The sequence below is a fragment of the Eulemur rufifrons genome, chromosome 18 (genome assembly GCF_041146395.1).
Source record: "Eulemur rufifrons isolate Redbay chromosome 18, OSU_ERuf_1, whole genome shotgun sequence".
Classification (NCBI taxonomy): Eukaryota; Metazoa; Chordata; class Mammalia; order Primates; family Lemuridae; genus Eulemur; species Eulemur rufifrons.
Window position 1 is genome coordinate 6551206 of NC_091000.1, and position 24970 is coordinate 6576175.

The 24970-nt window shown below is 33.3% G+C and overlaps 1 protein-coding gene and 1 pseudogene across 2 annotated transcripts in view; both read left to right on the forward strand.

The window, feature by feature from the left end:
- The first annotated feature begins 4114 nt into the window (after positions 1-4114).
- Positions 4115-4636, forward strand: LOC138398899 (large ribosomal subunit protein uL23 pseudogene; annotated as a pseudogene).
- Positions 4637-6662: 2026 nt separating this feature from the next.
- WDR17 (WD repeat domain 17) overlaps positions 6663-24970 on the forward strand; it is a 63613-nt gene continuing 45305 nt past the window's right edge. For both annotated transcript variants that reach the window (XM_069493298.1, XM_069493299.1), the window contains exons 1-5: positions 6663-6785; positions 10943-11126; positions 14793-15023; positions 21829-22080; positions 24790-24912. In XM_069493298.1, coding sequence (XP_069349399.1) covers positions 6663-6785; positions 10943-11126; positions 14793-15023; positions 21829-22080; positions 24790-24912 — 913 coding nt within the window. The remainder of the gene's footprint in view (positions 6786-10942; positions 11127-14792; positions 15024-21828; positions 22081-24789; positions 24913-24970) is intronic.

Sequence of the window (24970 nt, forward strand, 5' to 3'; positions counted from 1 at the left end):
TTTAGTACTATGATGGGCATTTGTAAATGAATTCCTAGTTCTGAAACATATTAAAGAGTAGCTATATTTAAATGTAGATATATATTTACCCTAAAATTACCATATCATCTTTATGAGTTTGAGCTCCTGGTTCAAGTTTTGACCAGTTCTTACGAGGACATAGATGAAAACAAAAAATCTTATTCTAAATGAAGAAAATTGGCACATGAATATTGACTGTAATTTCTTTCAAAAATCTAGCTTACTACTTTCCAGGTTATTTGTAAAGGCATATATAGCCTATATAATCAGCATTCAGCATTTCAGAATTTTTTTTTTATTTCAGGAAATTATGGGGCTACAAACATTTTGGTTACATGTTATGACTTTGCCACATCCCAACCATGATTTGAGACGTGCCCTTTCCCCTCCTACAATGCTCACCTCACTGTGCCCATTAGTTGTGAGTTTACCCACCCCCAAACCCCCTATCCCCAAAGAATATTACTACTGTGTGAGCATATCAGATTTTTAAGAGTTGTTTTTAAATGTTTATAAGAAAAGTTGAATTTTTGAGTTAAAAATTGTAAATTAGAAATGTAGAGTTTGAAAAATCACAAGTATAAATTTGATATTTAGAGCACTAACGTTGCATTTATATTTTGACATAATTAGTATTTATGACAAATGTATGTGTTTATATAAATGCATAAATATATAAACTTGATTTTAATTTAATTTTATAATTTTGTTTTTGCTAGTATTGTAACTGTGTATTACCAATATTTTAAATTTTATTATGATTATTTCATATCAATAATCTTCATATTCAAAATTAAGCTTTATTACTTGTACAAAATTAATATAGATATACTCCTATCACAATTTTTTCAACAATTCGTTCACTTACTGTACAAAGCATCTTTACCACATATTCCCTATTGGACCCAAGAGTAAATTTAGTATAATTATTTTTTTGGTGTATATTTTATATGCTATGAGATTGAAACCAAGAATAGAATTTCGATTAAAAAGTAAAAATAATATCACTGCAGAAGCTATAGTTGTTAGGTTGCTAACACTGTCAATTGCACATGGGGTGACAACAATGTTCAGGCTTTCTTCCTGAATCCATTATAAATCTGCATTATTCAGTGAGCTAAAATCTTTAGTACTTCACTGGTAAAGTGTGTGCGTTGTTTCTGGGCCAAAAAGATTCTATTTTCTGAAGCAACAAATCTTTGAAAAAGACATGAAAATGTTAAGTGATTCACATAAAAATGAAACATATTCTAAAGTAAGGACAATAAAGGCTTGGTAGTATTTATCTGACATATGTTACCTGTCACAATCAAATATGTTTATTTACCTTTATATGTGACATGTTTTGTAAGATTTATATTTAAAATATAAATATATATTTTGAAATGGATCTTCAGTTGAATATTTTCTATTTTCAGTAATGCAGAATTATTAATTGGGTAACTATTCATGCTGTTTACACAGATTAAAAAAAGCTTTTGGACATTTTGTTTTATCTCCTTGGCAACTATGGAGGATACATAAATATATGTGTTTCATAATCCTTTTGAAAAATAATGTAGAAGTTTCTAATATTAGTAGTTCTTTGAATATATAATTTAGTTTTTTAAATTCAGTAGTATTTATATATTTAATGATACATGATATATTTTTGTATTTTAATCAGAATCATAGATTTTTAAGAATACTATTTATTATATTCATGGCTGGCCTGGACAAGTTATTTGACTCTAAATTTTAAAAGAATATAATTTGTTGTACTCTTCAGACCTGTAAAAGCTATTTCAGAACAAAGGCATACCAAATTTTATGTCAACATAAAAATTCTTATATTATCTAATTTTGGAAAATAAAAATAATAAATCAGTGTATACTGTTAGCTAAAGTAAAAGTGTTTTGGCATAAATTTAGAAGTAATTTTTTGGTTTTAATAAATAAAAAGTTAGCAGAGAGATTGCTTGTTTCCAGTTCTGTATGTAAGGAGGTTAGGAAGTTGCCACTCCATTCTAACAACAAATGAACAGCTGAACAAAATGAAAAATCAACAACTCTTCTTAGATCCATTAGAGATGTGAAGTCGCAGGGCAAACCATTGTCCCCAAAATTAGAGAGAGAGACAGGCAGTTATGTGAGAATCACAACTTACCAGAGCAGAAATCCATGAGCAGAAACTTCTCTGGGAACCATTGCCAGAATAGGAAAACCTGAACTGGAATTGATGAATCGATGTAGGGACAATTTGGACAAGTCTGAGAGGCAAAAGCCTCAGGAGGACCCAGTAATGGGGGAGCCCCATGCTTTTTTTTTTTTAAGTTTTATTTCTAGAGGCTCAACCAGGTGCTCACAGTGAATATTGGAGAAAAATCTTCTCGCTTCTAGCAGGAGGAGAGGAAAATGAACCATTTGAATTACACTAGGGCATTCCATTCTTCTTAACAAGACCTACCCTCAGAAGAAACTATTTTATCAGAACCTAACATGCTGGGGTTTTATAAGAACCTAACCTTATTATGGGCAAAGAAAAACGCCCAATTTTGGCCTGCTCTAGCCTTCCACACTGGGAAGCGGAATGCACAACTCCTTGAACCCCTCCAGCCACCCTGTCCCACCTGAGGGAGGGGGACTGAGCAGCACTGGTCGGGGCCCAGGCTCACCAAAAGACTGAACTCTAATCATAGGACTACAGAATGCCTACCCTACCCCCATATCTTGCCACTGCATTGCTAAAAGCCTATTTAAAGCACTTTGTTTTAGGTAGTTCATCTTGTCCACCTTTCACATAAAATTACGAGGCATATTAAAAGGCAAAAAACACAGTTTGAAACGTGCATCAGAGTCAGATATGGCAGAAATGTCAGTATTATCAGGTATGAAAAAAATACAATTGATATGCAAGCGCTTTAATGAAAAACGTAGACAACATGTAAGACCAGATGAATAATATAAGCAGAGAGATGGGCATTCTAAGAAAGAATCAAAAGGGAGTACTAGAAACTAAAAACAGTGTAACAGAAATGAGGAAAGTCTTTGATAGGCTGCTTAGTGGACTGAACATGGCTGAGGAAAGAATCTCTGAACTTGAGGATCTGACTGTAGAAACTTCTAAAACTGAAAAGAGAAAAAAGACTCAAAAAAAAAAAAAAGAACAGAATATCCACAAACAGTGGGACAACTATAAAAGGTATAATATATCTATAATTGGAATACTAGAATGAGAAGAAAAACAGGAATAGAATCCAATATTTGAAGTAATAATGACAGAAAATTTACCCAAATTAATATTAGACACCAAACCACAGATCTAGGAATGCCAGAGAACATCAAGCAGGATAAGTGACAAAAAAATTATCAAATTCAAACTTCAGAAAATCAAAACTAAAGAAAAATATTAAAATAAGTTAAGAGGGGGGGAACCCTTACCTATAAAGGAACAAGGATAAAAATTACATCTGACTTCTCAGAGACCATGCAAGCAAGGAGAGTAGAGTGAAAATATTTAAAGTACTGAGAGAAAAAAAAACAGCAACCTAGAATGCTACACCCTGCAAATTGTGCTTCAAGAGTAGAAGAGAAATAAAGACTGTTTCAGACAAACAAAAATTGAGGAAATTTGTTGTCAGTGGACATATATGACAAGAAATGTTAAAAAGTTCTGCAGAAGGAAGGAAAATGATATAGATTAGAAATTCTTATTTACATTAAGAAAGGAAGAGCATCAGAGAGTGAATAAATGAAGATGAAATGAAAACTTTTATTTTTCTTGTTCTCAATTAACAGATAGCTTGTTAAAAATAATAATAACAATATATTCAATTATATATGCTTATGTAAAATATATGATCATGTATACTTATATATAAGTGAAATGAATGACAGCAATGATGTAAGGGATGAGAGGGAGGAATTAGAAAATTTCTTTTTGTTGTAAGGTATTTGTACTATCCCTGAAGCAGTACAGTATACTGTTATTTGAATGTGGACTAGAATTTAGTTGTAATTATATGTTGCAAACTCTAGGGAAACCACTCAAAAAAGTAAACAAAGAAGTATAATTGATATGCTAAGAAATAAGAGAATGTGGGCTTTTCATAAGATGGCGCCGAAAGCGAAGAAGGAAGCTCCTGCCCCTCCCAAAGCCGAAGCCAAAGCAAAGGCTTTGAAGGCCAAGAAGGCAGTGCTAAAAGGCGTCCACAGCCACAAAAAAAAGAAGATCCGTACATCACCCTCCTTCCGGCGGCCAAAGACACTGAGGCTCCGGAGGCAGCCCAAATATCCTCGGAAGAGCGCCCCCAGGAGAAACAAGCTTGATCACTATGCCATCATCAAGTTCCCCTTGACCACTGAGTCTGCCATGAAGAAGATAGAAGACAGCAACACACTTGTGTTCATTGTGGATGTCAAAGCCAATAAGCACCAGATCAAACAGGCTGTGAAGAAGCTCTATGACATTGATGTGGCCAAGGTCAACACCCTGATCAGGCCTGATGGAGAGAAGAAGGCATATGTTCGACTGGCTCCCGATTACGATGCTTTGGACGTTGCCAACAAAATTGGGATCATCTAAACCGAGTCCAACTGGCCAATTTGCCAATTCTAGATATATTATCTTTTCACCTTAAAAAAAAAAAGAGAATGTGGAATCATGTAAACTACATAGTTAAAACCACAAAAGGCAGAAAATATATGGAGGATAAAAATAGGAATAAAAGAACAAGGACAATAGAAAATAGTAACAAATATGATAGTTATTAATCCAACTATATAATAATCACCTTAAATGTCAGTGATCTAAATATACCAATGAAAAGATAGAGATTCTCAGAGTGGATCAAAATACCCAAGACCTATAGTATGTAGAACACCTGGAATGAACTTTAATGTAAACTATGGACTTTGGAAGATAACAATGTGTCAATACAGGTTCATCAGTTTTAACAAATGTACCATCTGGTGCTAGATATTGATAGCGGGGAAGCTTGTGTTATGGGATGGGGAAAGATGACTATAAGAGATATATGGGAACTGTCTGTACTTTCTGTTCAGTTTTGCTGTGAACCTAAAATTTCTCTAAAATCAATTTATTAGTTATTAAAAATGTGAAAAAAGTTAGCAGAAAATGAAAATTTTAAAATTACTCCATTTAACTGTGTTTAAAGATTTTGTTCTCTAATTTTTTCTTTTCCAAATATAAACTCAATGTTTGGTTAAACAGAAATCAATTTTTATGTAGACACAAATGTTATAAATAGTAATCATAGATTCCCCAGCATAATCTACAAATGCCTATGGCATTCACTGGAGGCTGAAATAATGTATATTTTTAGTGAATAAGAATATTGTAACATAACATTACTAATTGTAAAAAAAAAGTGTGTATCTTTTTCATTTATCCTGAATGCTAATGTTTGAGGAAATATCAATTTCATTAGAGGAAGAAGAAAGACTATTTTTATGTAAGATTCTAAATATTTAAAAGCACTTAAAGATTGATAGTACTGTTTCTTTCTTTCTTTTTTTTTTTTTTTTTGAGACATAGTCTCACTTTGTTGCCCAGGCTAGAGTGAGTGCCGTGGCATCAGCTCACAGCAACCTCAAACTCCTGAGCTCAAGGGATCCTCCTGTCTCAGCCTCCCGAGTAGTTGGGACTACAGGCATGCACCACCATGCCCGGCTAATTTTTTCTATATATATTTTTAGCTGTCCATATAATTTCTTTCTATTTTTAGTAGAGATGGGGTCTCGCTCTTGCTCAGGCTGGTCTCGAACTCCTGAGTTCAAACGATCCGCCCACCTCGGCCTCCCAGAGTGCTAGGATTACAGGCGTGAGCCACCGCGCCCGGCCTATAGTACTGTTTCTTTATCATACCAATTTGCCTTCAAATAATTTATTTACTTTTTTTGGTAAATTTATCACTGGTACTGCTCAGTTTCCCTAGGAAGTTCTGTAAATCTTGCTACGTGGAATGGCCTTGTCCAGTGGTACTAAAACCCTTTAGATAGAATATGCACTTTTTTAAAATTTCAGAATATCATAGGAGTAAAAACATTTCAGTTACATGATTTGCTTTTGTATAGATTGAGTCAGAGTTGTAAGTGTGCCCATCACCCAGATAGTGTGCATTGTACCCGTTAGGTGTGAATTTACCCATTCCCTCTTTCCCCCTCCCACCTGCTTGATTTCCATCCATTAAAAAATAATGGTGAACTAATACTTTTGTAACGATCTGGATGGAACTGGAGACCATTCTTCTAAGTGAAGTATCGCAAGAATGGAAAAACAAACACCACAGGTACTCAATACTAAATTGGAACTAATCAGTCAACACTTATGTGCACATATGTATGCACTTTCTATTTCATTATAGTCCCAGTCATTCCTTACAGGCCAAGTAGCAGTTGTCATTCTTCATTTTATGATCTCTTGCTTTCCGAATTTAAATTACATGCCTTGATGTCTATAGACATTTGGGGATTTCAACTCCTGTACTCTGAAAATATAAGTTGAAATTAATAGTACTAGTAAATTTTTTGCAAGGCGTAAAGGTAAGGGTTGGGGAAGACAGATGTAAAACAATGAAGGAGAAGTTTATCAAGTAATGAAAATGACTGACATTTCTTCATATTCGTTTTTCAAGGCAAACATGTACCAAGTAAGGCAAGTGGGATTGCTGGCTGCTGGATGTCAGCCGTGGAACAAAGACGTATGTGCTGCCAGTGGAGACAGGTTTGCATATTGTGCAACCCTGGCTATCTATATTTATCAGGTAAACTTATAATAATTCTTTTCAATTGTTAATTTTATCAGGCAAAATTAGTATTTAACTAATGCTTATTTTTAATTCTGTTGCATGAAAAGCATAATGCTATAATTTCATTGATATATAATTATAAATAATTATATTTTATATAATTTACATATGATAATTTATTATAATGATTATTACATATAATATTTTCTCTTCTTTGCTATTTATACTATATTCGGTTTATAAGTTAAACCTTTAGAAAATGTTTATATCATAATATTAAATTATTACTAAATTTAATATGAGAAAATTCTCTTGTCAGTTAAGAATGTTGGTAGTCCATCAGAGATCATTATATTAAAACTAGTGCAGATGTATCTTGAGATATTCCTGGGAGAAAAACTATATAACTACTTTTTTTTATGTCTTAGCTCCATTCCTACGTCTATTATCAGTTCCCAGTTTTAGAGCTAATGGCCTCCTGAATTTCTCCATATAAAAGTCGCATAAGCATCTTAAATCCAAGTACAGTCTTTCTCCTTAAACCCAGAGTCAATATCTCAGTGTCACCAGCTCACTGTTCATCTACACCAGAAATCTGAGAGTTACTTTTGACTCCCTCTTTTACTTACATCCCATATACTTGGTAACCAAGACTGATTCTAGTATTTTATATCTTTTAGTATCTTCTATATATCCTTCTCATCTGAACTATTGTAATAATCTCTTAGCAATTTCTCTACTTCTAGTTTGCCTGCTTCTAATTTATGTTACAGTGTAATCAGTCATCTATAATGCAAATCTAGATTTTAAAATCATCCTTTGCTACTTATTTCCTAATATTAACATCCAAACTTCATAGTATGACATTCAAGGTCTTTTGTGATCTTCCTACCTCTCTCTCACTCTGTATCCCAGATATACCAAACCATTTCATTTTCTAAAACATCTCAGACTCTTTCTTATCGTATATTAATTTTTCAGTTTGCCTACATTGTCTGTTTAGAGAACACTTTCTCTTCTTTCAAATCTCAGCTCAAGTGCATAAACTCTTTTCCATATTCTGCTTTTCCCCCTTTCTTAATGGTGAAGGGCCTGTAAAATGGGCTGCCTCTCTACATGCTTCCATTGTCTAGAAGTGGGTCTTCCTCATCTTTGAATTCTCAAATTTTTGCACACTTTCTGGCACTTAGCAGATATTCATTAAATATGTGGAATGAATGGGTTTTTTTTTAAATCTTAAAACTCCAACTGATTTCAATTAAGGGTAAAAAAATTATTGTTTTATTCTAGAGTAAAAATCCTTTTCATTACTATGTATGAGTTCATTACTAATAGTGTTATGGTATATTGGAAATTTAAGAAATAATAGCATTAACCCATCAAAATATTCATTTTCCACAATATAGAGTAAATTTTATGTAGTCCATTTCTCAAGACTGTGGAAATATCTACCAGTCAAAATGTAATTTCATTATAACTCACATTCCTTCATTTTTGCCCCATACATAAGATAGCACCAAGCCTTCTAAGTGCCTCCTTTTTTCTCCCATCTACCTCCTTTACACTCTGCATGCAGTTTCTCACTTCCAAATTCCTCCTCCAAACTTTTCTCCTAGTCTTAACTCCCTATCTTCTTGTCATATATTTCCTCCTAAAGAAGAGGAACTTAGACAAGGCACCCTATTCTTCTCAGAAGTAAGGATGGTAAAGAAACTCAGTGGATAAAAACAGAGCTTACTTTTTTCCAAGTCTGTGTGTCTTCAATTTTGTGATGACATTTTATGACATATTTAGGAAGATTAAGCTCAAATTATTAATATAAAAAACCTACAAGAAAGTTTGCATGTCATTAAGGACTAAAACAAAAAATTACCCTGATTTAGAAATTAATGCAAATAAACTCAGGTGACAGGTCATTACAGTGTCCCCTATAAAACCAGTTCCAAAATATGCCAATAAAAAATTACATTATTAAGTGATGACATGTTAATTAAACATATACTAATAAATGTTTTAAATGTGATTATCTAAATTAAAATGCTTTGAAAATTATGCTACATAAATATAAAATGTTATAATCATTTTTAGAGGAAATATTTATTAAATAACACCTAGTGCCAATGTAGAGTCAAAGTCTGTTAATCTATCACACTCTGGATAATGACACTGATGTATGACACAGTTTTTTCTGAACTATTAAATAATATTCCTAAATGGCATCAGAATTTTTCGTTAACTGTTGAGTTGTATTGCACTAATACATTGGATTAAAGTACTCTAAAAGTGGAGTAATTTAAGGTCCATCTCAATGTAATAGTACAGTCCAATAATACTGAATTGTAAATATAATAGTAATGCATTAATAAATTAATCCCTACAAATAGTTCAGTATTCTAAAATGTGCTTACACTATATGCATAATTTATATAGTGATGTCAATGAAGGTCACTGATGGGCAACATAGTTTCTTCATACATTTATTACATTATAGATTCTTCTACTGAATTTCTAACTTATATAGCTGGTTTTTTGATCAGATACACTCACAATATCTACAATAGGTAATTTAAATTGCTGAATAATTTAAACTTAAAATGCTATTTATTCCTAAATGTACAGAAAATACAATTATATACTTAAATAAATCAATTTAAAATTATTATTTCTGCAGTACTAATTAGATGAAAACTCCATTGGTAGTGGTTATCTTTAATAATGTTTTCTTCCAAAGTTGTCCAAGAATAGTTGAACGTAGAGAAATTATAGAAGAGAAAGCCTTAGGAAATAATCATGTCATTGATCAAAATTTTACACACAAAGATGTTCACTGCAGCATTATTTGTGATAGCAAAAATTAAAAGTTACTTAAATGTTTAACAGTAGCATAAGGGTTTGTTATTTCAATACTATTAACTAAATCTCAATTACCCAAGCATTACTTGGTATTAAGAATGCAACTATGAACAAACCAAGCAAATTCGTCTTGTGGGACTTACATTCTTAGTAAGGGCAGGGAGCAGGGAGAGGTCATTAAATAAATAAGTAAACAAATAAGTAAATGTTTCAGGAAGAAGTCTGCTCTAGAAAAGCTGTAAAAACAGGTAATAACATAGTCATGGGGAATGGGTTCTGGAGAGAGTTATGAATTTAGATAGCATGATCAGAAAACATCTCTCTGGAGAGGTGCTTTTAAACTCAGACCTCAACAAGAGAACAAATAACCATGAGCATATCAGTGGGGAGAGCATTTGAGGCCAAGGGAGCAGCAAGCATAAGGCCATAAAATGGAAATGATTTTGCAGTATTACAGAAACAAGAAGTTCAGACTGATTTCAAATTAGTTTGGCAAGATATCAAAGATTTGATCTTGTAGGGCATTGAAGGCCATGTTATCAGATAGGATTTTACTGCAAGTATATGATTAAAGAAAGGTTGATATAATAAAAATTTAATATAGTAATGATTTTTAAAACTTATAATAACACTGTGAAAGGCTCATTATATGTTAAAGGACAAAAAACCAAAAAAACAACTCCAACAAAAGGACATATACAGTATAATCCAAAACATGTTAAAAATGATGGAGAGATTAATTCACTAACTAATGCAGGCACGTTTACAAATGAAATAGGAAAAATTAGGCTGCTCGTTTTGTCCACTTTAATATAAACACACAACATAATGCCCCATCTGAAGAACAAGAATATAAAAAGGATCAATGATACCTTTGCTCTGGAAGCTTTGGGCATCTTAATTATATAATAATGAGCAGTTGGTTTTCTTAACCTAAATTTTTGTATTCAAGTATAAGGAAAAATTGCAGGGAAAAAAGTTCCAAAACCAAGGACTTTTCTCTCTCATAAATAGATATAACTATGGAAAATATAATAAAACTCTGATCTGTTATACATATTGAAAGGTAAAACATTCATTTTTACTTATATTTAAAATTGATGTGTTTTATCTCAGTTCTTTCATTTTTTTTAATATGGTTTATTTCAGCTAATTAAATACATTTGAACATAAACCAAAACTTGAAATGTGTTCATATCTTTATTAGGTGAACTAATTGTCATGTATGTAGCTTTTGTTTTGTTTAATGTGATTATTAATGGATAGTGTATTATCTAAAAAGTAGCACTAAAATGTTTTATTTATATATTTTGTTTTAGTTGGATCACCGTTATAATGAATTCAAACTTCATTCAATTATGTCTGAACATAAAAAAACAATCACAGCAATCTCTTGGTGTCCACATAACCCTGATCTGTTTGCAAGTGGCAGCACCGATAACTTAGTGATCATTTGGAATGTTGCAGAACAAAAAGTCATTGCTAAACTCGACAGTCAAAAAGGTATATTTATAACTCGGACTTGTTTTATTAATTAAAACATTTTTATTTCAACAAACACTATTAATACTGTTAGTTCAGATTTTAAAGTAGAGTTTTCAGGCTTCCTAACAATAACCTGTGTAAGAAATACACTTTACCTGGTGACTCATGTGTGTGCCTGTGTACAAAATTGAAACAAAATTCCATGAAACAATTATACTTAGAACATATGATCAACAAAAACATAGTCCATACTAAATAATTTCACTAATGTTTAAATATAATATAAAAATTTCCAAAATAAATACAAAAGTAATAATCAGAAAAGATTTTCTTAATGAGATTAAGTAACAGGCCTTGCCTGTTTATTATTCTAATCTTTAACATACAAGGACAATATTATGCATATATTTGATGCATTTTTGAGTCTAGTTTAGTGGCTTAATTTTTAATTTGGTCAAGGTAGAAACTCCCTAATTCACACAAATAGGACTTTATGAATTTTAGTAATTCATTATAGTCTTTCTACTTAGCGTTGGGAACTCATATTTAATCTTTTCCCATCATGATGATACAGTTTTCATTTTTCTGTGTTAAATGTCACAATAATTTATTCTCTTTTTGAGCACCACATGTAGCTCAATTCTTGATTATCATTTTGAAAGCTGATGTTGAATGTGTTTTCCACATTCAGCTTCTTCTCTAAAAGATAATTATTATAATTTTGAGATTGAAAACTGAGATATGAAAATTTCACTAACTTTATTTTGTTCAAATTTCTTTATTCTTCTAAGTATGTAGCAATAATACTGAGAATTCATAAGCAATTATCTTTAAATTTTATTTCCATAATATTAATAATGCCTTTTGGAACCTTCAGATACAATCAATATATTTAGTATATTTGTTTTTCCTTGTCTTTTAAAATTTAGGTCATTAAGAATGCTGGAAATACCTCTAAAATACATCATTTTGTTACTCAGCTATCACCTTAAAAATATTTGTCAAATGAGGTTAATTTGCAACTAAGAAATTGTGAATCTCATTCACAAGTTCATATGCCCTATTTTTAATTTTCACTTATAATAACCAATGTATTGGTGAGTAAAGTTTGCTGCAATCTCTGAGTAAAATATTTTTAAAAATCAACTACTCAGTGAGCTTCCATTAACGTAATTAACAGTTTTCCTTAAGGTTTTCTGTATATCAGTGAGAAGAAGCCAAATTACTTTTGGTACAAAGCTTTGTGATATATAAACAGTGATTGGTAGCCTCAGTCAAGATTTTACATATCTCTCGATGTTTTATTATCACACCTATTTCTCCACCAGCCACAACTTCTATAGGTTATTCCACTATTGTTTATATTGATCCATAATGCATTTTCCCAATACTTTAAATCTAGCTTTGTGTGAGATTAATGTTAACACAACAAATCCTCTTTCCACATTTTTATGTGCCTTAAACTAAAAAAGTTGCATATTATTGTTCTCATAAAGTTGTAATGCAAAGTCAATATCAGGCTGTAACTACATAATAAACATATTTTCTAAATGTTATGCAAAAGTACACATTTGTATTATTGAGTTAGCACTTAGTTTATCCATGGATTTATCATCAAACACTGTATACATCACATCCATTCATGGTGGAAGACTTTTTTTATGCACCAGCTGTTTGCACCATAGTTTTTTTTGCCACTGTATATATAATTAAATAACTTTGTTATTAAAAATCATATAGTAGTTAAATAAGTGTGATAATTTTGGTAAATTTTATATCTTTTTCCTTTTGTGAAAACTGTCAAACATTTTTCAATAAATTCCTCATGGTATTTCCAAATATCTTCTTAATTTAGAGAGCTTTGATATTTTATTACAAAGAAAGTTTGAATATTTTTCTCATTTTCATTTTAAATAATCCCTTTTGAAATGTTTTAAAGTCCATTTTCTTGTTAGGATCCAGCTGAAGCAAAGTAGAAATTTTTATTAATTGCCCTTTTTTAACTTTCATATACAATAGTTGAACTTGATCTTGCCTCTGTATTTTGCACTTTATTATTCTTTTTTCTGATAAACAACTCATTGAAAGGAAAATGAGCATTAGTTTGTTCAAGTGGAAAGTGTTTTAAGTTGTCAGCAACTTGAAAAATGTCGCACTTTGTAAAGCAGTGGATAATGCTACTTAACCTACCTCAGAATATTGTTGTGAGAATTAAATGTGTTAATATTTGAAGAGCTCTTGAAAGTGCTCGTACATAAAAAGCCATTGTAGAAGTGTTTTATATCATTATTATATGGCATTGTTTCTGCTCCTTTCACTTTCCTTGCTGCCTTTCTCTAAAGATGCATTCAGAGAGCCAGCATTCTGTTGTGCTTCAGTTGTGCTGTGGTGGTTTGATCATACAAACTACTGTATCCCTTTTTGGGGAAATTCTACTTCTGTTAACATATCCTAAAACCATGTCAATTTTTTTTATTAGGCTTGTTCACGTATACATCCATTCAGCAAATATTTATGGAGTTCCCCTTATTTGTCAGGATCTGAACTGGGCATTAGGCTTTCAGTTTCTGCCTCTTGGAGAAACCATTGTCACAAACTGAATTACTGTCAACCATTGAGTTTCAACTCTTGAGTGCTTGTGCATATTCATTTCCTCTTCCTGGGAAATATTGCTCATTTCATATATTTAGCCTCTACCCCTCCTTCTAGGTATAATTCAAATCCAGTTTCTTTCTAAGATAGTAGTCCAGTGATTCCTAAACCTTTCTGCATATCAAAATCATTTGCAGAAGCTTGTTAAAAATAAATTCCTGGGCCCTGACTCTACATAATCTGATATGTTATATTCAGTTTGATGATTGTGATGCAGTCAATTAATGTATCTGTGTTGGGAGATTTATAATCTCTCTTGAATTATAAATTTCCCATAACATTTATTTTATATATGATTTTTTTGATCACAACAATAGTGGGAACATTAACAATTAACTTTTTTATTCCATCTGATAGTTTAAAAAGTACTTTTACATACAATATTTCCTTTACTTTCATGTGAAATAAGTGGTCAACTATTTTTATTTTTATCTCCATTTTATAGATGAGGAAACAGAGGTTTAGAGAAATAAAGTGACATTTTTAGTTCATTTGAGGCAAAGCTACAATTTGAATATAAACTCCTGATAAGATATGGATTGTAACAGTAAGTCCACTCTTAGGAAATCCTTACAGTAGCATGTATCTTTTCATGCATATAATCCCTATCTCTCCAATTTACATTTAGAATCCTTTAAAGCAGAAAATGTATTCTATATTACTTTGTGTACCTGGAATGGCTAGAGAAGGTCCTTTATACAAATACACGCGTATTTATTGCTTTAATATATAGTGTACTAAAATAAAGACCTCTATGAATTTCTTTCAATATATAAAACATATGATCACATCATTACTACTTGAACCTAACCTAGGTATTTTTCCTTTCATCATGGAAGTTCCCTACATATGTTCTCTGTAGTCTTCAGGATTTCTTTATAAATCCGATTCCCAACTAATAATGTGTTTTTAAAATAACGAACATATTCTTGTATTTTAATTTGTTTTAGAAATGTACGATGCAAACAATATTTAATGGTACAATCTTATGCCATATCTCTCAATTACATATTTGCGTTTAATGTATTCCAGGGATACCTGCCTCCCTTAGCTGGTGCTGGAATGCAGGTGATGCGGTGGCATTCGTTTCGCACAGGGGACCACTGTTCATTTGGACCATCTCAGGACCAGATAGTGGAGTGACTGTACACAAAGAAGCTCATAGCTTCTTGTCTGATGTCTGTCTATTCAGATGGCATACCCAAAAAAAGGGGAAAGTTGTGTTTGGTCATATTGATGGAAGTCTATCAATTTTTCAGCCAGGTAAGAATTTAATTAGTCAAGTTTCTTAAATTATATTTTTCTTCTCATATGTAATTTTTATTTACTCAACATAAAGACAAAAGTAACACAATTTTAATTTTAATATAAATAGTTGTTAAAATGTTATCCAGCATTGTGCTGATTTCAAATATTCATTTGAAGTAAATTTCATTTGTGGACGTTGTAATATATTCAACACAGCTGTGCAGATTTTATTTGGAATTAATTCAAATTAGTCATTGGTCCAATATTTGTATTTTTGAAGTCAAACTCTTTATTTCTGCCCATTTACTAAGAAAATAACCTGAATGAACAAGGATATACATACAGCTAGAAGATATGATGACTCGTTAATACTACTCCAAAATATTAATATTTTCCCATTTGCTTGTGAAAATGCCATTTTGATGCCACTGCTCCTTAGCAATGGCTTTGAACCTGGCATAAAAAGGAATGATAACCCTTTGAACCCCTATCAATTAATTTGACTGAATGAGTCTGAGAAATTAGTTTATCTTCATTTTTAAAGTTGAAGCAATAGCAAAAAGCACAATTAAAAAATCAAAAATTACTTGAATTGCTCTCCCCTCATAAGTAAGTGTTGTTAATATTTGTGAAACATACTTTTAGCCATCTGGCATCTCTGTTGATATATTTGCTTAGTGGCTAGATGAAAATTCTTTTTTAGGAACAGGGTAACTACTTTCACAAAACATATTCTATTCAGTTTATGTGATATTTGTAGAAGAAAAAAGAAATTGAGCAGAAGAAATTGTGAAAATTCAAACAAATCTTCTAGAAATCTTTCTAAAATTTAAAAAGGATTGTGTAAAACATTGATAGATTGGGGCAACTGTATCTTAAATATATTTTAAATAGGAGCTATTATTTACATTGTAAAGAAAGATAAAAATATACATGTATTTCTTTACCACCTTCCCTCTTGGCTCTTTGTACACATCCTTGGTTGTTCCTTCTGGTTTTACTAATTTAACATGGGGACAGTTTCAGCTCTTTGTTGAAGATTAGTATGAGGAGGGATCAATGAGTGTTGCTTTGTTTGAATTTGTCACAGCCACCTGCACTGTTACTTCCTCCGTTACATCCTCTGCACTGGGAGCAGATTCTGTTTTATAGTTGGTCATTAAGGCTCATAGTTAAGTGACATAATTCATAGTGTTCTCTTTTTGATGTGGTGAATACCACTTTCCTCTCTGCACTCTTCATCTCTGGCAGTCTTCTTAGTTTTAGACATATGATTGAAGGACAATAAAGATGGCTGTATGCTGTGTGGTTCTTCCTCTCTGGGTTAGGTTCCCAGATCCCATTAGGGATATTCCTTCCCTTCTCCTCTGGCTGCTCTGCACCTAGAGATTTCATCAGGACTGTGACACTTTGTTTTCAAGGAATCTGTGAGCTGCCTGAAATCTGAAGATGATTATGAATTGTTTTTACTTCAGTCTAAATTGCATTCTAGATATTTTTTGATCTATCATTGTGGCCATTTCCTTTTCCACTGTCTAGGACTGTCCTCTTTCTTGCTTTGTTGTTATTAGGCATCTCTGAAGGTTTTAAGCCATAGGATAGGACATTGAGACAGTGCATTTTGTATCAAAAATATAAGACGTTGAGACATTTTATGCTTATTTTGACATAGAAAATATAGAGAAGATAAAAGGCCTACTTTACTTTTCTCTATCTTAGGTTTTCATCGGGATAGGAAGTATAATATTTGAATACTATGAGCTATGTGCCTTCCAGAAGAGGTCATTTTTTCTAATAACTCAATTTTCCAGTTGTTAAACAGTTATTGGTGCACCTATAGTCAAGTCAACAAGTGCTACTTTTCTAGATCCATGTGTTAGTTTACTAGGGCTGTTATAAAAAGGTATCACAAACTAGATGGCTTTGAAAAACAGAAATTTATTGTCTCACAATTCTTGAGGCCAGAAGTATAAATAAGGTGTTGGCAGGGCCATGTTCTTCCTGAAGGCACTGCATCTTAACGTGATCATCTGCAAAGACCCTAATTCGAAATAAGATCACATTCACAGGTACTGGAGGCTAGAACTTTAACACCTTTTTGGTGGGTGGGGGGGACACAATTCAACCCATAGCAACCCTTAACCTTATTTATTTTGGAAGATTTATTTAGCAATTAATATACACAAACTATTGTGAAAGGTACAATCCTTCTAGGTGTTTTCCTTTTGCATATACCTGAGCTAATGGATCACGAAGGAAACACTACCTTTTAATTCTGACACTGCATTCTGGATTGTGAGTTTGAAATTCTGAGACTGTTAACATTAATACTGACATTGTTAGGATTCTTTGCATGAGGAGTTGTTAACTTTACCTTCTTAATGATGTATTGGTACCACAGATGGTTTATTTCTATGTTATAACATAGGATTTTTGTCCTCCAGGTTTTTGCAGGAACCTATGACCTCAAGCTCTTTGTTGTCTAGTCTTTCTCTCATGGAAGAAAAAATAAATATTCATGGAGAACTGTCCACAGTAATGCAGTTCATCCCTCATTTTTAAATCAGCGATTTTTAAACTGTGCTTTGTATGCTCATATATTTATGTGTGTGTTTTGGGGAGACTTCATAGGTGATCTAGCTGGGCTATAAGTCTCTTCTTTTCCCTTTCAGCCTGAATTGCACAATTTTATTCACAATTCAAATTCTGTTTTTTGTATTACATGTTGGATTTTCATGTAAATATTCTCATATGGAGAGAGGATTCCAGGGCAAAAAGTTGGAAAACTGCTTTAGCTATTTCAAATTGTATTCTTAGACCAAGTTCATCAGAGAACTTTTAAAAAAAAATCTTCATTATAGAAATGTTTAATTGAATTGATTTTGGTATTTGAATTGGGACTTGAATTATCCCATGATTGTGCATTAATGTACACTAATAATGCATTAATTATACATTAATAAAATTTGCATTGTTTTATTTTAAGAATGTTGCTGATGACATTGTCCCTGTGTAACATTATTACATAGTGGAAAAAACAAACTCAGTTTCTTCCTACTATACTCTAACAACACCCTCTGACACCAGATGTGTGGGCGTTTTTCCCCCACACAAGCAAGCAATCACTTGTGCAACAGACACCAGCTGGATATCCTCCAATTCAATTCTGATACTACCTACCTGGATAGTGTCTGTTCACACAGCCTGAGAGCTCAGTCCAGCAAGACCGCCCCCCTCTTCTAATGCTGATTGCAAGCCCCTAATGCTGATTTTGCCTGTGCTTCTGAACAACTGGCTATAAATTGGGGTCCGTTCACGCAGCCTCCTCCTTAGGTTCGATTAGTTTGCTAGATGGCTCACAGAATTCAGGAAAACACTTACTTACATTTACTAGTTTATTATACAGGATATTATGAAGGATATAGATGAAAAGATGCATAGGACAAGGCTTGTGGGAAAGGGTGTGGAGGCTTCCATGCCCTCTCCAGGCACACCACCCTCCAGGAGTCTCCAAGTGTGCAGCCATTTAGAAGTTCCCCAAACAGTGTATTTTTTTACTGAAGTTGCCTTACTTGATTAAATCATTGCCCATTGGCGATTAGCTTGACCTTCAGCCACTTTCCCCTCCCTGGAGGTTGAAGGGTGGGGCCAAAGGTCCCAACACTCTCATTCTGCCTTGGTCCTTCCAGTGACCAGTCCCCATCCTGAAACTACCCAGGGGCTGCTGCCACCAGTCAACTCATTAGCCTACAATAAGACACTTTACACTTTGGAGAGTCCAAGGATTTTAGGGATTGTGATACCAGGAAATGGAGATGAAAACCAAATATGTATTTCACAGTATCACCCCTTTTAAAAGCACACAGGAGACATTTATTTCTGGTCTCAATTTGTTGCCGCCCAACCACATTCATTTGCCCACTGCCCAAGAGGCAGCCAATACTCTGAGACCGCAGGGTTTATGGCAGAGAAAGAGTTTATTCCATATAGCGCCAAGTGGGGAGATGGGAGAAATTTCTCAAACCTGCCTCCCCAAGAATTTGTGAGACAGGGTTTTTAAAGACAGTTTGGCATAAGCAATTGAGTCTGCTAATTGGTTGTGTTCAGGGCAGAACCATAAGGTTGTAGAAATTGTCTTCTTTGCTGACCAGGTTCTTGGGTGGGGGTCGCAAGGGTGGGTCAGCTATTCTACTGGAATGTGGGACCTGGAAGATACCTCAGAAACTACTCTTGGGTTTCAAAAAAGTGATGTTCTTTATGGAGAAAGCTAAGAATCTTTATGACCACCAGCTATGTGGCTCCAGAGTGGCAATTATAGAGAGGCAAACAGGGGGACAAGCTAATTATCATTATTTTTAGCTAGGCCTGGGCCTTATTTTTAGCCAGGTCCTTACCATAGTTCTTGCCTTGCACCCCATTATTGATTTGTGTAAAGGGTGATTTCAAATTCTAGGAAAAGTTGTCCTTCCAAAACCTAGGAAAATTGTTGTTTCATTTTGCTTTGCTTTTATCCTATGGACATTGTGAATTGTGTATCATTTTATGATTTCATAACCTCAAAATCAAAATTTTGACAGCTATACAATGACATTGTTAACTTAAATAATAAGTGACTGAAAACAAGAGAGTCACACTCAGTTGAGGCTTATTAAGCCAAGATTTTAAGGAGCACCCAAGAAAAACATAGCCCACAAAGTATCTGTTGTTTTGAGTTTTTTTTTTTACATGTTGTAATATTTTTAATAACCCATGCTTACTTACTGGCACATGGAAATACCTAAATATTACTTAGGAAACAGCAAGTAAAGATTTTGTTAATAAGTCATTTTTATAACTCTCTCAACCTTGTAATGATTAGCTATATCAATATGTATCATTGTTTATTATATCAAGTAGCAATTTGGCAGATGCTTATATTGGGGAAAAAAGTAAACAAACTTTTCTTGATGGTTATTTAGAAAATTTAATAAAGCTAAATAAAAGAAATCTCATATCTATCTTCTATGATTATATATGCAAAAATTCTAAATAAAATATCTATTTAAAATCAACATTTTAAATATTAGCATATCCTAATGAGCTTATTCCAAAACCAGAAATGACAAGATTTTCAATTCACTTTACAAATATCTTATATATCCAAGGAAAACAACTTTCTTCTCCTTTTATAATCTGATATGGCAAAAAGTTGTGTAATTATGGGATTTCAGCAAAATCTGTAGTATCTTTCAATTGTGTTATTAAAAACATAAACATTTCTTGAAAGTTTTTAATACTTAGGACTAATTGGTACTTCCTGTTAAGATTGTGGTCCCTAAATTTTGTTGTTTACTGCTTCGTTTTTGAGAATGAAAAGACTGGTTCATTGGAGTATCCTTGTGGTACATCAGCAGTATTAATTTTTTTCTATATTTGCAGTTGTATATATATAATTTACAAAGAACAAGAGGATTGTTTAATGATGCTTTGCTTTATTTAATTACACATGCTTTATCTCCCTATTTTTCTGGCCTCCCTATTTTTACTGGTAGTCAGCTGTAATTATGATTATGATTCATGGTAAAGTGAATGAGGAAAGAATAACAGTAAATATTGATATGCTGTTTATAATATACCACACTGTTCTAAGCATTTTTGTCAGGTCATAATCTATTCTCAGTTCTTGGTGTGCTCTTGGCCAGAGAATGACTAGACACACCAAAAGCAAGGCAAGAGTGAAATGAAGTTTGTTGAGAAAGGACAAGATAGGTTTACAGAGCAAGAGCAAGATATAGGTTCACAGAGAGCAAGATACATTCTCCATAGAGGAGAAGGAACCCCTCTGTCATAACAAAAGGGCTTTGATTATGTTCTGGGGTCTTGTTTTACAGTGCCTAGGCTGGGCCCTCCTCGTGGTTCAAACATCACCATTGAACCATTTGGATGGACAGTTGGGAGTTACATAACCTCAGTCTTACTACACTTGTGGATTTCCCATGAGCCTCTCTGAAAGCCCATTTGTCGGGGTGAATGTAGATTTAAACTAATGACATGATAATTAGCCTTAGGTTGTTCTAGGTCACCTTCGAGACCTATTCTACCTGTGCTGCTTGGCTCACTGGCTAGGGAATCCTCTGCATTCTTTTGCAGTTGGCAGGGTAAGTTCTGATTGGTAGAATGGTAGAGTGTTTCCTCTTCCCCCAAGTGTGGCAATTGCTTGGGGCACCCACCTGTGTCCCCAGGAGGGTCTACCTAACACTTTAATCAACTAACTCATTTAATATTTTTGAAATCCCTTTGAAGTAAGTATTGTTATGTTCTCCATTATAAAAATAAAATTAAAAAAAAAAAAAACTGAGGCACACAGAAATTAATTACCTTGTCCAAAACCACTAAGCTAGTAAGTGGTGGAACTAGGATTGGACCTAGGCAGTCAGCCAGGGCCAGTATCTATGCTTTTTAATCACTACATGATGTTCTTCATTTCCATAAGCATTTCCCCTATTCACATAGCTGCTGTGACTCAGTGAAATTTGTAATTGTTGACACCATAGAATGTATTATTTATCTGTGTCATTTTCTTACAGCTTTTCAGTAAAAAATAGGAAAAACATTCAAGCCACTAGAGATTGCCAAGGCAGAGGATTGAGTGTGACTTTCATCATTAGGACAACTAATTCACCTACATTCATATGTCAGTTACGCCTTCTGCATAAAAATGCCAGATTTGTATTCTCAGTACTGTCGTAGATAGGTAGCATGCAAGGAGAAAATTAATGTCATCTAAGTTATGGATCTTTTTTGTGAATTTTTTGGAAATATTTTATTTGTATTTTAATAGGTAATAAAAATCAGAAACATGTTTTGAGACCTGAATCTCTTGAAGGGACAGATGAAGAGGATCCAGTTACGGCCCTAGAATGGGACCCACTCTCTACTGATTACCTTCTTGTGGCTAATTTGCATTATGGAATTCGCTTAGTAGATTCTGAATCACTTTACTGCATAACAACATTTAATCTTCCCAGTGCAGCAGCTTCTGTACAGTGCTTAGCCTGGGTTCCCAGTGCTCCTGGAATGTTTATAACTGGAGGTGAGCTCACCCCCTTTCCCCAAAGTTTTAAATATGTATGTATTCTTTCATTGAATTATGGAAATTATAATCTTTTATTGGTTAATTTTGTGTAAAACTTATTTATTATAGTAAATGCCTAGTGTAGTTTTATTTATACTGTATATCATTAACATAAATACAAATAGAAATGAAATTAAGGCCCATTGTTCCAGGTTTTCTGCAAATACTTTGAAATATATATGTGCACGCATGTGAGTATGTCTGTGTGTGTTTGTGTGCTAAAGACAAAGACAGTTCAATTTCAGGCATGGCAGGATGGCAGTGAAGGTACTGACCAGGAAAACAATTAACCTGGATGGGACCTTTGTTATTCTGTCTTAGTCTGTTTTGTGTTGCTATAACAGAATACCACAGGCTGGGTAATTTATAAACAATGGAAGTTTATTTGGCTCACAGTTCTTGAGGCTGGGATGTCTAAGAGCATGGCACTAGTATCTGGTGAGAGCCTTCGTGCTGTTGAAGGCAAGAGAGGGTAAGAGAGAAAAAGCAAGAGGGGATCTAACCGGCTTTTATATTAATAACAAAGCCACCCTCATGATAAGTAACTGACTCCTGAGAGATAAGGAGTTTAATCCATTCACAAGAGTAGAGTCTTCATGGCCTAGTCACCTTTTATTAGACCCCACCTCCTAATACTGTTGCATTAGGCATTAAGTTTCCAACACATGAACTTTGAGGGACACATTGAAACCGTAACACTGACTGATAATTTTGGCAACCCATGACAGATCTACCTAGTTAGATGCAAATATTGCAACCTAGCTTGAAAATGAAAATGGAATTTGCTACCATGAGTTGAAAGGATGCTCCTTCATGTTTCCTAATCATGAGAAAATTAGCAGAGCTGAGTAGTGTTGGGGGATGGGAATATGGGAGAATTTAGGAATAGTAGTTAGAAATTAAATGACTCTCTACTTTTACCATTTCCTTAGGTTCAAAAAGAAAGTCTTCTGAAGAAACAGTATTTTCAGCTACAGTATAAATGCTTCTAATATTTGCTTAGTGTAAAATAATAGACAAATATTATTTATCCTGTCAATATTTTAAAAGAAATTCTTTAGTACTTAACATTATACAGTTGGCCTTTTGTATCTGTGCTTCTGCATCTGTGAATTCAACCAACTGCAGATCATAAACATTCAGAAAAAATATTCCACAGAGTTTCAGAAAGCAAAACTTGACTTTGCAGTGGACCAAGTTGAAGTCACTTGAATGAAGTGATGTGTAGGCATTGTATTAGGTATTATAAGTAATATAGAAATGCTTTAATGTATAGAAGGGAATCTGTGTAGGTTATATGCAAATATTGCACCATTTTATATAAGTGACTTGAATATCCAAGTCTTTTGGATATCCGTGGACTATTGGTATCCGTATACTTTTGGTATCCGTGGACTAAAATCTATGGTCCTGGAACAAATCCCCCATGGATAAAGAAGGACAACTGTACATGAAAGTGGATTATTAATTTATATATCTTAATTGCCTTTAATTTAACAGGATATAATTAATAACAGGCATGGAAAATTTTAAATAGCTTTAATTATTGAGATATATATTACATATCATAAAATTCACCATTTTTAAAGTATACAGTTCAGTGTTTTCTGGTATATTCACAAAGTTGTACAATCATCACCATTATCTAATTCCAAAACATTTCATCATTCCCCCAACAAACCCTGTACCCATACCCATTAGCAGTCATCTTCCATTACTCCCTCCCACGGTCCCTGGCACACACATGTGCATACATAACTGCTCATCTATTTTCTATCTCTGTGGATCTGCCTATTCTGGACATTTTATATAAATGGAATCATTCAATATGTGGTCTTTTGTGTCTGGCTTCTTTCATTTAACATAAAGTTTTCAGGGTTCATTCATGTTGTAGAATATATCATATTTCATTTCTTTTTATGGCTAAATAATATTTCATTATATGACTATGCCACGTTTTGTATATCCATCCATTCATGAATTGATAGACATTTATATTGTTTCCACTTTTTTGCTGTTATGAATAATGCTGCTATGTACAAGTTTTTGTGTGGACTTATGCTTGTAATTCTGTTGAGTATCTACCTAGGACTAGACACATTGACTCATATGTTAATGCTATGTTTAATCATTTGAGTAACTGCCAGACTATTCCCCAAAGCAATTATTAAGGTGGGATTTTTGGAAGAAAGAGGACTTTCTAATTGGTCTTCATGTATATTTGACAATCCTTATTTAGCTGAAAGTGGACAATGGAGCAGTTTACAAACATTTCAAAAGAGGAAGGCATATTCAACGTTAGAGGTGGAGAGTTTTCTGTGGCTGGCCATTTCCTAGAACAAGTGTGTGTCGATGGGGTGCTTTTTGTGTGGTCAGATTCTTACAATGGTCTTTATTGGGGAAAGCTGCTAAAATAGGGAGTTTCTAGCCCTATAAAAAGGTTCGGAACAGAAAAACAAAATAATAAAACATGCCAAAAATTTAAAGGTTAAATAGCTTTTCAGCTGTTTCTTTGATTATATTACTATATGGTATTATTCATTGAAGGATGTCAATAATTAGTGCTAAAAATCCTACATGTTGAAATTCTTGCCATTACTTTTGTGTCTAGGCATTTTAGTTTCAAACAAATTATTTTGTGTATGCTTTGTTTCCTGATCTGCCTAGATTCTCAAGTGGGTGTTTTGCGCATTTGGAATGTTTCAAAAACAACACCTGTTGATAATCTTAAATTAAAGAAAACAGGATTTCACTGCTTACATGTACTTAATTCTCCTCCAAAGAAAAAATGTAAGTAAAAAATATCATCAAAGCTTTAATTTTTTGTTAAATTGTCCGTCAAATAAAA